The sequence below is a fragment of the Sinocyclocheilus anshuiensis genome, unplaced genomic scaffold, assembly GCF_001515605.1.
Source record: "Sinocyclocheilus anshuiensis isolate Anshui unplaced genomic scaffold, SAMN03320099.WGS_v1.1 scaffold1063, whole genome shotgun sequence".
Taxonomy (NCBI): Eukaryota; Metazoa; Chordata; class Actinopteri; order Cypriniformes; family Cyprinidae; genus Sinocyclocheilus; species Sinocyclocheilus anshuiensis.
Window position 1 is genome coordinate 209,171 of NW_015547679.1, and position 14,217 is coordinate 223,387.

The 14,217-nt window shown below is 37.1% G+C and overlaps 1 protein-coding gene across 3 annotated transcripts in view; it reads left to right on the top strand.

The window, feature by feature from the left end:
• Positions 1–202: 202 nt before the first annotated feature.
• Positions 203–14,217, top strand: part of csf1rb (colony stimulating factor 1 receptor, b) — a 27,556-nt gene continuing 13,541 nt past the window's right edge. For 2 of the 3 annotated variants that reach the window (XM_016505614.1, XM_016505615.1), the window contains exons 1-8: positions 203–332; positions 4,286–4,546; positions 6,032–6,316; positions 6,418–6,551; positions 10,540–10,702; positions 10,790–10,985; positions 13,305–13,426; positions 13,513–13,621. In XM_016505614.1, the coding sequence (XP_016361100.1) occupies positions 284–332; positions 4,286–4,546; positions 6,032–6,316; positions 6,418–6,551; positions 10,540–10,702; positions 10,790–10,985; positions 13,305–13,426; positions 13,513–13,621 (1,319 nt within the window). In that variant the 5' untranslated portion in view covers positions 203–283. Of the gene's footprint in view, positions 333–4,285; positions 4,547–5,952; positions 6,317–6,417; positions 6,552–10,539; positions 10,703–10,789; positions 10,986–13,304; positions 13,427–13,512; positions 13,622–14,217 lie in introns of those variants that run through there. The other variant, XM_016505616.1, reaches the window with a different exon arrangement.

The following is a 14,217-nucleotide window of genomic DNA, read 5'->3' on the forward strand; positions in this document are numbered from 1 at the left end:
TATTAGTGTCTTGAATTTTTGCTACATAACTTGTTAATCTAAACAAGTGCAAATAATGCTTCATTAAAATCCATCTTACATCCGATGTGCGAAAAGAAACGATTTATGACAAAAGCAACGTTGCTTTCTTAGTGGGCACAAGGTTCAAAAGTCTGGAGAGGAAGTTAAAATGCATGAGGTTTTAGTAAATGGTGTCATCACACCTAAGCCAGTTTTCCTGTAGTGTTTCAGACTAGCAGAAGACCGTTTTTACCAGCCAAAAGTCACAAAGACAAACAGAAGGATGCTCTGTATCGCTCTCCTCATTGCCGTACTGCCCTGTACGGCCAAAGGTAAGTCAATTCTGATCTCCGTACTAACTTTTTTGGATAGATGTGTACAATTAGACCTCCTCTCCTCAATTGCATTTGACATCTTCTGCAAGAAATCAAATCATAGCCGAGGACTCACCCTGACACCCTTAATCGCCAAAAGGCATTAGCCTGCAAAGAATAGATTTTTGATGTCCAGTTGTGAAAGGCAAAAAGAAATCGAGGATTTTTAACTTGTATATTTTTAAAACTTGCCTTTATACCTTTATTTATAAAATCAACTCAACTGAAGTCAAATATCTCTCTCTCAATATATGCAACTGACAAATTCTAGTTCTATATATTGTAATTCTATTATTGTTCCAATAATTCCAAGCACTACAGTTTTTCGTATTTGTTTTATTTCATGGTTTTTGCAAAGAGATCAACAGTTTTTGTTTCATAAATTTTTTTTATTTTAAATCTAATTAATTCATACATATTAATTCAATTAATTAAGATCCATATAAAGATTTTGATTCTAATTTAAAACCCTCCTTCCCATAGCAATATAACACATAATTTGATAACACTTTATTTTGATAGCCTCCTTTAGACATTCTGTTGATTGTAAGTAACTTTGCAAAGTAACTGTCAACTAGAGGATTAGTAGATTGTCTGCTTAATATCTGCTCACACTTTATTTTGAAGGTATTTTGCAAGTACATGTCAACTTAATCTACTAACCCTAACTCATCAGTCTACTAGAACTCTAATGTTAACATGTAGTTGTAAAGTTAGAAGAATTTCTGAAGTGGACTATCGAATTAAAGTGTAACCCATTATTTTTATGCTGTCTCTTTTTTGTTTATCGTTAGTAGGTATATTCTTTTCAGTTCTGGTCTTCAAATGAGCGTTCAGCAACAATAATCAGGTTGTGCATTAACTACATGTAAATTTCGTATCACGTCGTGTAAGAAGAGCACGAACCCAACTGTGTGCATGGGAAATCAAGTGTTTTTAAGACAGGTGTGTTATATTTGTGGCTTTGATGGCTGACTTTGTAACAGTCCTGTCTAGCTTTGGTGTGTCCTGTCCAAAACAAAGCAGAAGTGAAAGTGGGAATGGGAAACAGACCCCTGGGATGTGGCTGTGCAATGGGCCACCGGTGCAATGTGTTTCCTGAGGGACCCAATCAAAGGGGCTGCTTCTACAGTGTTTCAGACATTTCCCCCCTTCATATAAAGCCATTTCATGGCTTTCTCTCATTTCCCCTTTCTAAAGTTAAAAATAATGTTTGGGCCCCTTCTTCAAAAAAAGTGACAAGACCCTGTGTTGTTGCAAAAACAGCGATCCAAACTCTCGCAATATCCGCTATTTCACACTTCATGCTGGAAACAGACTTACATTTTGCACAATCCATATCCATACATTTCACTTTTAGTGCTGTCCACCTCAGTTCAACATGTTATTGATGCATAATATCCATGGACTGTGTTTAATCAACATCAAGACTCTAATAAAACGTGTATGCATGTATGCATCTTAGTCCCTGCACATCTTCTTAAAGAGACAGGTCATCAAAATATGATAATTCTGTCATCATCATGTTATTCCAAAACCGTAGGACGCTCTTCCTTTTGTGGAGCAGAACATTACCAATGTTAAGCAGAATGACAGTCTCAATCAGCAGTAACCTCCATTCTAATGGAAAAAAAATATCAAATGAAAGTGCAGCAGCTCCTTTTGTGTTTCTGTGAGGAAAGAAACTCATACAGGTTTGGAACAACATGGGGGTGAGTAAATGATGACCACATTTTCATTATTGGGTGAACTATGCCTTTAATCATTATTTTTGTTTTGAGAAGCAAAACTGTGTAACAAAAATACCTATTTTCCCTTTTTTTTTTTTTTTTTGCTGTTCAGTATTTATTTTGCATCATTTTTAACCATCGTTTTGCCTGGATTATTTCAATTGTCCTGCAGTGTAAATATTTAAAGGCACACACATTCTATGTAGTCTCTCAATTAAAGGAATAGTTCACCCAAACATAAAATTTACTCACCCTCAGGCCATCCAAGATGTAGATGAGTTTGTTTCTTCATGGCAACAGATTTGGAGAAATGCAGCATTGCGTCACTGTCTCACCAATGGATGTGAATGGGTGCCGTCAGAATGAGAGTCCAAACAGCTGATAAAAACATCACAATAATCCACGAGTAATCCACAGCACTCCAGTCCATCAGTTAATGATTTGTGAAGCCATAATCCATAATATCGCTTTCTCCAGTGATAAAGTCATCTTGTCTGAATCAGGAGAGAAATATACACAGATCAAGCACCGTTTAAAAACAGTCCAAAACAGCTCTAAACAAATATGTGTGTGGATTTTGATGTGAGAGACAACAGAAGATGGACTTTTTCACTGGAGTAGACGTTGTTATGGATCATGGACTCATATTTTAGCCGGAAGCAAAGGTTTAAAGTAAAAAAAAAAAAACGTTTTAATGATGGATTTGTTTCTTGCAACAGAATTTTGTGAAATGATGGACTGGAGTGGTGTGGATTACTTGTGGATTATTGTGATGTTTTTATCAGCTGTTTGGACTCTCATTTTGACGGCACCCATTCGCTGCAGAGCATCCAGTGGTGAGCAAGTTGTGATGCTACATTTCTCCAGTTCTGTTCCCATGAAGAAACAAACTCATCTACATCTTGGATGGCCTCAGGATGGCCATTTTTGTTTGAACTGCTCCTTAAATATGAGGTCATTAAAACTACACGCATAATAATGCTGTTCAGAATAGTTTGAGATGGAGTGTACAATGTCACGCCACCGAACAGAAATGCATTCCCAAAAGTATTTAATGTCAACTACCATACAATTTCATAAACTTCATACAGCAGGGCTCTTCAAATCCGGTCCTGGAGGGCCACTGTCTTCAGAGTTTAGCTCAAACCCTGATCAAACTCACCTACCTGTAACTCTGAAGACCCTGGTTATGTTGCTCAGGTGTCTGTGATTAGGATTGGAGTTAAACTCAGCCAGCAGTGGCCCTGCAGGGTTGGTTTTTGAGGAACCCTGACGTACAGTAATATAACTTGTTTGAGGGGAAATTTTGAAGCCTGCTATATGTGTGCTCCCTTTAGCAAATGAAGAACTTATCAGCCCATATGATATGACAATGAGTCATTTGGATAAGAACTCACACCCTGAAACCATGGGTCCACCCAATGTGTCACCGTCTTCAGCATGCTGCGGACTGGACGAGCTAAAGCAATCACTCGCCCAACTAATCCAGGAAGAGCAGGAGAGCAGGGGCTGGTACGGCGAAATGGTGAAGATCCTAAATCAGCTGGTGCAAGAAAACAAGGAGGTGGCCAGCGTTCAGGCTGAGATCCTGAAGGTCCTGCGGGCCGCGAGCGATCAGGGCGAGCAGCAGCTGCTCCACCTCCAGAGCATGGCTCGCCTTCAGAGCCTCCTCGTGGAGAACCACCAGGCATTGCTGCTGCAAGTGTCTCGCATTGCTACCACACTGCAGGATTCGGCTAAGAGACAGAGCCAATAAATGCATGGGCAAAATGAAGCATTTTGATGGCATATTATCCTTATACTAACAAAAAGGCACTCAATAATAGTAAAAAAAAAACATGAATCGTAATAACCTAGCTAAAATGACCTAAATCTGAAATCCTAATCAATAAGTGAAACGAAGTTGATGATTTGTGTTACTCTGTCGTATATAACATGTCACTCTTGGAAGTCTTGTTTTCTGGAACGATTTTTTGTACTGTTGTGTTTTATGGTTTATCTAACCTCTTGCATGATGAAATATCAATAAACAAGCTATTGATAACACCTTTGTTTGGCATCAAGGATTATTGCATTAATAAATCAGTCAATCCGTTTCATTGTTTACCTATGCACAGCATATTCCTATACGCACTTTTTCACTTTTCTTGAGCTTCTCTGCTCTTCTGTGTGTCTGAGCAGAGTTTCCCGCACGAGTGATAAAGCTGAACTCCTCTCCGCTGAGTCAATCTGAGGTGGTCTGGTCAGCTAACATACCCTTCATTCTGAGCTGTGACGGACAAGCCGATATCATATGGAAGACAAGGCTCAGGAAACACCAGAAACACGTCTCACGAAAGACCCTCAGTGTCAAAAAGCCCACTACAGAGTACACAGGAACATACCGTTGCAGTTACAAGAATCAAACAGACTTGTACTCAGAGATCCACATTTATGTTAAAGGTATGTGCACTATTAAACATTTAGAGCAATTGTCTAAAGGTCAGTGCTAATATATGTTTGGGACAGCCTGTGAAACAAATGTTTATTTTTGGTTTGCTTTTAGTTGTAATGTTTCTTTATAAAGTTTGACATGCTGAATACGGAAATCACATGGTACATGCATAAAACTGAGCTAACAACAACAGTTTAACATAAACAGTTACCAAAAGTGAGTCGGGCAAAACTTCAGAAGTGTCCGCTGGATGATGTTTGTCCCACAGTGTTCACAGTGTATTTTTACAGAATATTACAGAAACTTCTAGAATGTTCCCATCCTTGCAAAAGCAAAGCAAAAAAAAAAACTTATCTGTACTAAACCAATGCTTCATAATTAATAATACAAGTTTACCTGACCTAAATATTTACAAAAATACTGATGCAACATGAAAAGAAATATAGTACAATAATAATTAGCACCACAGAATTACAGAAGAACCATAAAAAATTTTTAGGGAAACAAATGTTTGTTACATTTCATTGCACAATAAATTTAGCATCATCCTGAAATGGCTTCATTTGTGATAATGGCCAGCTGACTATACATTATTGCATTTATTGCACAGTGACTAAAAATATTAGTAAATATTTTGTTTTGAGGTGGATTATTTTCAATTGCTTAAGCAGAAAGATGCAGTGTTACAAGAAACATGAAAGTACTGTATGTAAGAAATAGTTTGCCTGAGATAACATTCAAGATTGGAGTCATACAAAAATATTTCGCCTCAGAATGGTGCTACTGACCAATCACAATCGAGCATTGCAGAGAGCTGTGTAATAACCACATTTATTAACAGTGTTGGGGAAAGTTATTTTTAAAAGTAATGCATTACAACATTACGTTACTCCATTAAAAAGTAACTAATTGCGTTACTTAGTTACTTTTAATGGAAAATAATGCATTACGTTACTTTTGCATTACTTTTTGTCAGCTGAGCTGGGCTTGTTTATTTATTTTTAATAACAAAAATCCCCAAAGTTATATTTTTGGCAACTGTAAACGCCCTTTCACAACTAAAGTGAAATTAAGAAGGAAGTGCCTCTGCAGTCACTCCCAATTTCTCTCAATACGGGGACAGGAGATGTGTAAGCGAATAAATGGGAAAACAAAGTGTTACTTATTTTAAAAAGTAACTATTTTTCTTGTAAATTTATGTGTTAGTTTACTAGTTACTTGAAAAACGTAATCTGATTACGTAACTCGCGTAACTTGTATTGCATTACCACCAACACTGATTATTAACAGTAAGCACACACTTAGTACAAGAAACTGACTTTATGAACAAAACTGACATTAACGTGCAATGAATATGTAAACATGTTTGACATTTAATGAATCAAAATAGTTCGTTTACAGCATCTGCACTTAACTCTCAAGACGTACAAGCACAAAGAACATACTGGAAGTAAAAATATTGGCTGAAATATCTGTATGTTTTACTGCAATAGATTCTGTCAAAGCCTTTACTACCCCTCAAAGCCTAACAATAATTCAAAAAGAAGGCTCAAACTACTTGCTGGACTGCTTGGTGACAAACCCAGAAAGTGCTGAGTTCTCGCTCCAGATGGTGAATGGATCTGCGGTCCCATCCGAGATGAATTACACCGCGGATCCCAAACGTGGCATACTGATTCAAAACCTTCAGCCTAGCTACTGCGGAGATTATGTGTGTACTGTCAAAATGAACGGAGTCCAAAAGAAGTCTGACATCTTCCAAATAACTGTGATAGAACGTGAGTTGTGTTAGTGTCGTACACCGTTTTGTACAATTGTATTAATAAAAAATATACCAAGAATCTTATCTTATTCAGCACTACCCATCTATTTACTGCAGAAACACAACAGCCACCAGCGGTGTCACTTCCAACCAATCGGTACGTGCGAATTGTCGGTGAAACGCTGCATATCCCTTGCCACACCGAAAACCAAGATCATTCATATAACATCACCTGGAGCTCATCAGAAAAGGTGAAGTGATGTGTTTTGAGAATTTGATCTGATAGCAAACATGAAATAAAGTATGAGATTATTGATGAGGAACTGAATTAATTAGGCAATAGAGTGGGCATCATGGTATTTTTGGTCTTGAAAACTCTTGAAAATGTGGCCTTGGTCTGTTTTTCATTACACAGTGTATTGGTCTACATCTGAGTCTTGGCTTGTGGTCACAGATATGACTGCAGTCTGTTTTGAAATTCTAGCCAGTGGATCTCCATTGGTTTATTCTGAAGTGATACAATCATTTTGTATGATATTTTGCAAATCACTGGTCAGCTTGTGTATTCAGAGCCCACATTAAACCATCCCAAGTTCTGTTGCATTAAGGCCCTGATATACTCATGGCAAAGTTCTTTTTTGTTTTTCTCTTAGGGGTAAAGAGAAGTTCAAAATAACTTAGCAGCGAAATACTGTTAGCGAGCATACCGATGCCATCCGTACTGCTGAGAGGGGCGTTTGGATGAATATGTAAAGCTATGTGCTTTCCTCTCAATAACAAAATAAACGCAAAACAGAAATGACAGCAGTGGGAAAACAACAGCTAGGCAATTCGACAATTTACACTGGCAATTTGGCACTTTAGTAATGTCATGTTTATTTATGTAGTACTTTATAGAATGGATTGCTTTAAAGCAAGCAGCTTTAGGGTCAGTTCACACAGAACGCATTTTTCCATTCTAATGCACTGCTTTTCCATTGTTTTTCTGGAACGTGTATGACCGTTGCGCTCACATCTCACGTCTTTTGCAGCATCTTGCACATGAGCGCCGATAATCAATGTCAGTTCCAAAACAGTGGGCCAGTCAGAAGACCCCGGAGGCTGGGCAAGCGTTGCAACCTTTGTTTACAGTAGCAAGTTGGCATGGCAACTGTTTTATTCGACGGCAACATGGCGTAGGAGGCACTGTTATTTCTGTTATTGCATCATCTCTCAAAAGTGTCTCTCGAGACCCTCGCGTTCTGCACTGCACTTATTTTTGTTTAAAACCATTCCTGAGTGCTGCGTCTCGTGTCTTTAGACGCAAATACACGTTCTGTGTGAACGGCCCTTTAAGGTGGGTACTTTCCCATTGAGAATGGGCAACAAATTTCTGTCTGGATACTTTAGATCGTTCATGGGCCCTGTGTCTCACCTGGTTGCCCATTGCTCAGCAACATTGCTCAAAAAGTTGCACCGTGTATCATCACCTTTACAATATTAGTTGCCGTTCACAGAGAACACATCTTTGCATTTAAAAACACAAGACGCAGCACTTAAGAATGTTTTTTTTTTAAAAGTGCAGCGCAGAAGGCCTCCTCCGCCATGTTGCCATCAAATAAAACAGTTGACATGCCAACTTGCTACTGTAAGCTCACAACGCTTGCCCCGCCTCCGCGGTCTTCTGATTGGTCTGCTGTTTTGGAACTGACATTGATGAGCGGTGGTGTGTGTAAAAGTTGAAAATCTTTAGACTTGACACGGCATCTTAAAAATGCAGCACTCATGTGCGAAACACTGCAAAAGATGCAAGACACGAGCGCAACGGTCATACATGTCCGTCTAGTGCATTTACATAGAAAAACAATGGAAAAGTAACGCATTGGAATTGAAAAACGCATTCTGTGTGAACGGCCCCTTAAACATGAAATAAAAAGTGCCAGTGTTGTTTTCGAATTTTTCAATTTCTACTATAAAGAAGCTCTTCAGCGTGTTCATGCTTTTACTCGTGGACATCTGACCTCGACAAACTGAAAAGAAGAAATGAAGCACAGATGATTTCCATGTTAAAGAAGGTGGCGCAAGCTGCTTCGAACTCCTGAAATTAATTCCATATTGTTCAAAATTGTCACACCAGTTCGTTCTTTGATTTCACTTGAAATATATCAGGCCTTTGATGCCAGCATACTATAGCATTAATTAGCATTTTTACTTTTAAGTGGAATAACTCCCCAATTTGAATGAAATTCATGACATCTATCTTGCTGATCAGTACTGTAATTTTGAGCAAATGCTAATGAAAGATCATGCTTTCATACTGTCACACTTTTATTTCTTCAGATCGGACTTATTGTTAGCTTTACTGTGTGGTTTGTGTGGTAAAGTTCAGGTTTGACTGAGCATTGCTTTGGCAGTTTTTTATTTTTGTATTTTTATTTTTGGTTCTAAAAAAAATCATAACAATCACAGTCAGAGACATAACAATTAATGACAGTTTAAACTTTAGTTGCTTCTACAATGGCATGTAAATGGAGAGTTTCATGAATTTGTATTTTTTCAGGAGAATGTAATTTGTTGCAATTCATAAAGCAATGATTTTATACAGCACACACACACACTTTAGCATCAAATTTCAGTTCTTTTGTACTATTTTCAGATTAATTATTGCAGAATCTCTTACGGAGCAACTATTTCTGCTCACTATCAGTTTCAGTAGGCCTACTCTGACAATGCAGTTGCATATTGTATATCAGTCCATTATATATATACAGTATATATATAATAGCCTTATATATATATATATATATATATATATATATACTGTATAAAATTTCATTCGTTTTAATTTGACATTTTTATGATTTCATTCATTATTAGCTTTCATCAACACAATACAATTGTTTACATTAACCCCATGTAAATATATTTTCTTTTTCTTTGCACACACACATATATAATGCAAACACAAACTTTTATTTTGGATGCGATTAATCATGATTAATAGATTTGACAGCATTATTTTATTTTTTAAAATCAGTATGGTCCACAATAATTCCATTCAAGACCTTAAGATAAAGAAAACTAAGTAAAAATAATCAAAAAGTAGTCAAATTACATTACCCAATAAGTGTAATCCAGATTATGTTAACAACATGTAATTTAATTTGTAATCAATAAAGGACTACAATCTGTAAGTAATCTACCCAGCACTGGTCAAGATCTTGTCTGTGCTGTCCCTACACAAATGTGAAGGTCCTGGACTTGTAACTCAGTGCTGGCCAAGTTCAGCTATGTGTAATGTTACAGATTCTTCAACTTTGATAAACGGGCAAATATTAGAGGTGGTGAATTGAGACGGGAGGTCTAGATAGGGATAGCTAATATGTACCCTGTTGAAAAAAACAGCATATGCTGGTTCAGTATGTTTTGAAGCATGGCAGCTGGATTGAGCTGGTTATAAGATGGTTATGAGGTGGTCCTGAGCAGGAGCTAGTTGCTTAGGACCAGCTTAGGGACCAGCACATGACCAGCTTAAACCAGCTCATAACCATCTTATAACCAGCTCAGGATCAGCTTAAACCAGGTCATGGCCAACTAAGGACCAGCTTAAACCTGCTCAAACCAGCTGCCATGCTTCAAAACATACCTAACCAGCTGTTTTTTTCAACAGGGCAGGTCAAGATTTTGTAATCGAACCAACTGACAAAGGCCAAATCTCACTCATTAGGTGTTACAAGACAAACCACAATCACAAAATGAATGAATCAATTCATAATATTCACTCCGACTTCTATCAATTTGCTAACTGTATAAAATCACAGTATGTTTGTCTAACAGACTCGAAACTAAACTCTCACTGTTCTAGAACCAGACCAAGACTAGACCCCTTGAGGATCTAGACCAAGACATAACCCCAAGAACCATAAGCATTACAAAATATTAAAAGTTTTCTAGCTTGTACATTTTTTATAAGAAAATCCCTGAAACAAATGATTGATGCTATGCAGGCCGCAGCAAAAGATGCAGGATTATGAGTGTTTTCCCTGAAAGCGCTGTGGGTTGTGCCAACCATTTGTTTCAGTAATTTTCTTATAAAGGCATACAGTATAGTCCTGCATGTTTTCAATTCAAAGCCAGGCTGTTCAGTTCCTCTGAATCCATTTCAGTTCCTGATTGTCTGTAAATATGATGCCAGATTGTTTTGAATGCATACTAGAATGTTTAATTTGAGAACTTGTTAACATGATTTGTCCTAATCAGGTACTGAATTATAAAACAAACAGAGACAAAGGATGTGAACAAATTTGCTTCATTAGTCTTTTAACCATTCATCAAGTAAACATGTCCGACGCAGGGAATTTAACCTGCACTGGCCAAAATCGAGCAGGAAAAAACAGTGTGACAGCAGTTCTCAAAGTTGTAGGTAGGTTTCTTCATGTTGTAGAGTGATTTTATTTAGGCTTTATTTGTGAAATTGTGTTTAAGCTGTGGTCTTGGTGTCTTCTTTCAGATAAACCGTACATTCAGCTTAAACCCATCCTGCCCTCTGAATACAAGGTGAATGGAACAGATATTGAGGTGATGCAAAGGGATAAGGTTGAACTTGCTGTGCAAATTGAAGCATATCCGGACGTTAAACGGACATGTTGGAAAACTCCCAAATCGAATCACACGCACGAGGAGACATTTAACAGGATTAATAATAGGTGAGTTCATTTGTTTCTGTTCTTAGAATTATTTTTATTATCCGAATCTAGATCCATTCCAGGCTACATGTGGGTAACTTTTGATGCAATCGACGCCTTTTGCAGAACTCGTTCTTTTCCCTTTTCCCAACACATATCAGATCGGAAAGGTGTTTACTTTCAATAAAAATGAAGGAAATATTCGAAAAGTGCAAAATAAAGTACCTCACGGGTATTAAATAATAAAGTGTTGATCGGTGGGTTTAGGGGTAGGTGTAGAGAGAGCTTTATTGTCCCAATAAGGTGAATTTGGATAAATATATAGTTCAGTCATGAAACTCTAGATGGCGCTTTCTGACGGGGTGTTAACCCTCCACCTTGGCACAATCTGATTGGTTCATGCTGCATATGCAGCCAATGAGCTTACTGCCTTGCATTTATATGGCTGGCTAGTATTCACTTGAGATTCCTGCAGCGCGCATTCAGAGTTCTCTGAAACCCTCCACCTTCGCCAGCTCCACCTGTATAGATCTGCTACGGGGTTATTTTGTATGCTATTTGTGCAGCAGCAGTATGTCTTAAATACTCATGGCACCGCATCGCCATATGCATTGGCAGTAGCAAGTTCCTGTACTTGCTTGCAGCAGCAGCAATAATCTACAACTACAGCAATAATCGACAGCAGCAGCAATTCAGCAGCAGCGTAGCAGATCTGTTCCGCCAATACCAAATACATTAACATATCCATCACCATGCTAAAATGTTCCGAGAGTTGTCATGATTGAAATATGATAATTTACACTCAATGTTGTTACTGCATAATGTTTTATAATGTACTACAATACTGAGGTGCAAATAAATGCAAAGTAGCATCTAACTACTATTTACACTTATTGCAAAGAAAATACTGTTATTTTTACACAGAATCTATCGTTATTTGCACTTAGTGTAATTAGCATATCGCTAAGAAAATACTTCTGTTGCCCCTTAGTGCAAATAGCCGCTGCTGAAATTTTTTCATGCACCGTGTACATGCACACTAGTATGCGTAAAAACCGAAGTTTAGGCTTTAAGGTTCACTGAATCATTCACTGAGTGCTGACCTTGTTTCCTAAAAGGATTGATCTTAGATGTGAAGTGCAGTTTTACAAATGTTAATTTTTTTCATGTGCTTCCCAGAATTCACAAATTCATTTATTTATTCATTTGTTTATTTTATGCCTTTATTATTATTTTGGATTACAGATGGCATTGATTGTGTTAAATAAGCATGTTAAGTGTAATTTCACTATTAAGTGGAAGGCAGGCTGGGCCAAAAGTCTTTAAATGGAACACATGAAAATTGACAGTCAACACACACTGTTTGTTCGCCCTAACGCAGCAATTTTTAATGCGCTTCTTTGGTATGTGCAGACAAACATATTCTGCCCTTATGGTATCAGTTTATTTAGTACATGTAAAGACGCACAGTTTTACCATGTTAATACCATGTTAAATTTGAACATCTCTCAACATGTACACATTCTGGTTGAACACTGAACGTGTTCGAACATGTAATACTTTTTAAAGCTGATTTACCTCTAAATTTACCCATATTAATCCTTTTTTAGTTTACTGCAGCATTGCTTTACTGATATATACTGTGCTAGAGTAAACTAATTAATGTTACAATGTAAATTAAGACTTTTCTACCTAAGAATGTTAAACTAAACAACTAAAAATGACATGAGACTGACATCACACACAACATAAAAATGCATTATCTCTTATGAACAAATATAACGTCTGATGTTAGAATACGTGCATTCTAGTGTTCCATTACAACGTCCTTTATGAACAAATATAACGTCTGATGTTAGCATACGTACATTCTAGTGTTCCATTACAACGTCCTTTATGAATAAACATGACGTCTGATGTTTTTATACGTATATACCAATGTGTCATTGTGTCAAATATAGTCTCAAATACAGCAACTTCATTGGCCGCTGTGTGTGTTCTCACGTTAACTTGGACAAAACAGTGTGTGTTGATGGTCAAATTTCACGAGTTACATTTAAATACTTTTAGCACTTGCCACCTTCCATAGGTGTCTGCAGAAATCCATCTCCTTATGATGCTCTTACTCCAGAGCACTCGTAAATCTACAACCATTTTTAAGCACTAGTTAAGTTGCGATAGCTTTGGGAAACGGAAGCAAAAATAAGATGAATCATAAGATGATTCAGTGATCTACTTACACTTAAAATACTTTTGGGAAATGAGTACCAGAATCATTTATGTATTAAACGAGAGCACCTCTATTTTAAGTGACAATAATCATGGGTTCATATTTAACAGTGACAACTATATGTCCACAATCATGCTGAGAATAGTTGGAGTACAAGATAATGGTCACTACATCTTCACGGCCAGGAGTGCCAGTGTCAATGCCTCAATTATTTTTACAGTTCATGTCTACCGTAAGTCCAGTTGCTTAATAGAGAACATATTAATCTCATAAATGAACAAAAATGTGGTTTGATCATGTTTTCTTTCCAACATACAGAGAAGCCCAATACTTTGATTAAGTGGGAAAATGGAATTGCCACTTGTGTGGCAACCGGTTATCCAATACCCAGGATTCAGTGGTTCCAGTGTGAAGATATCAGAGCTATGTAGGTGTCATTTTTTGGAACTTAGATCACATATACAGTATATATAGCGGTCAAAGACAAAAAGAGGTTTTCAAGCATCAAAACAATGATTTTGAAATTTAACACAGCTTTAAATTTAGTTAACCCCACCCCCTATACACTAGAACGTATGGAAGCCCGTTTCCGCCACTAAATAAAAAAAGGTTATTGTGACTTTTTATCTTACAATTCTGACTTTTTTTTTCACAGAATTGTGAGATATAAACTCGCAATTGCGAATTATAAAGTCAGAACTATGGGATATATACTCGCAATTGCGAGAAATAAATTCAGAATAGCGAGATATACCTCGCAACTGACTTTTTTCTTGTAATTCTGACTACTTTTATCAGAATTGTGAGAAATAAACTCGCAAATGCAATTTTTTCCAATTATGAGGGGAAAAAAAACACTAATTTCTTACAATTGCAGGTTAATATCTTGCGATTTACTTTTTTCTTCGCAATTTGGACTTCTTTTCTAATAAAGCAATTCTGACTTTATAACATGCAATTGAGAAAAGTCAGAACTGTGAGATAAAAATTTGCAATTACCTTTTTTTTTTTTTTTTATTCAGG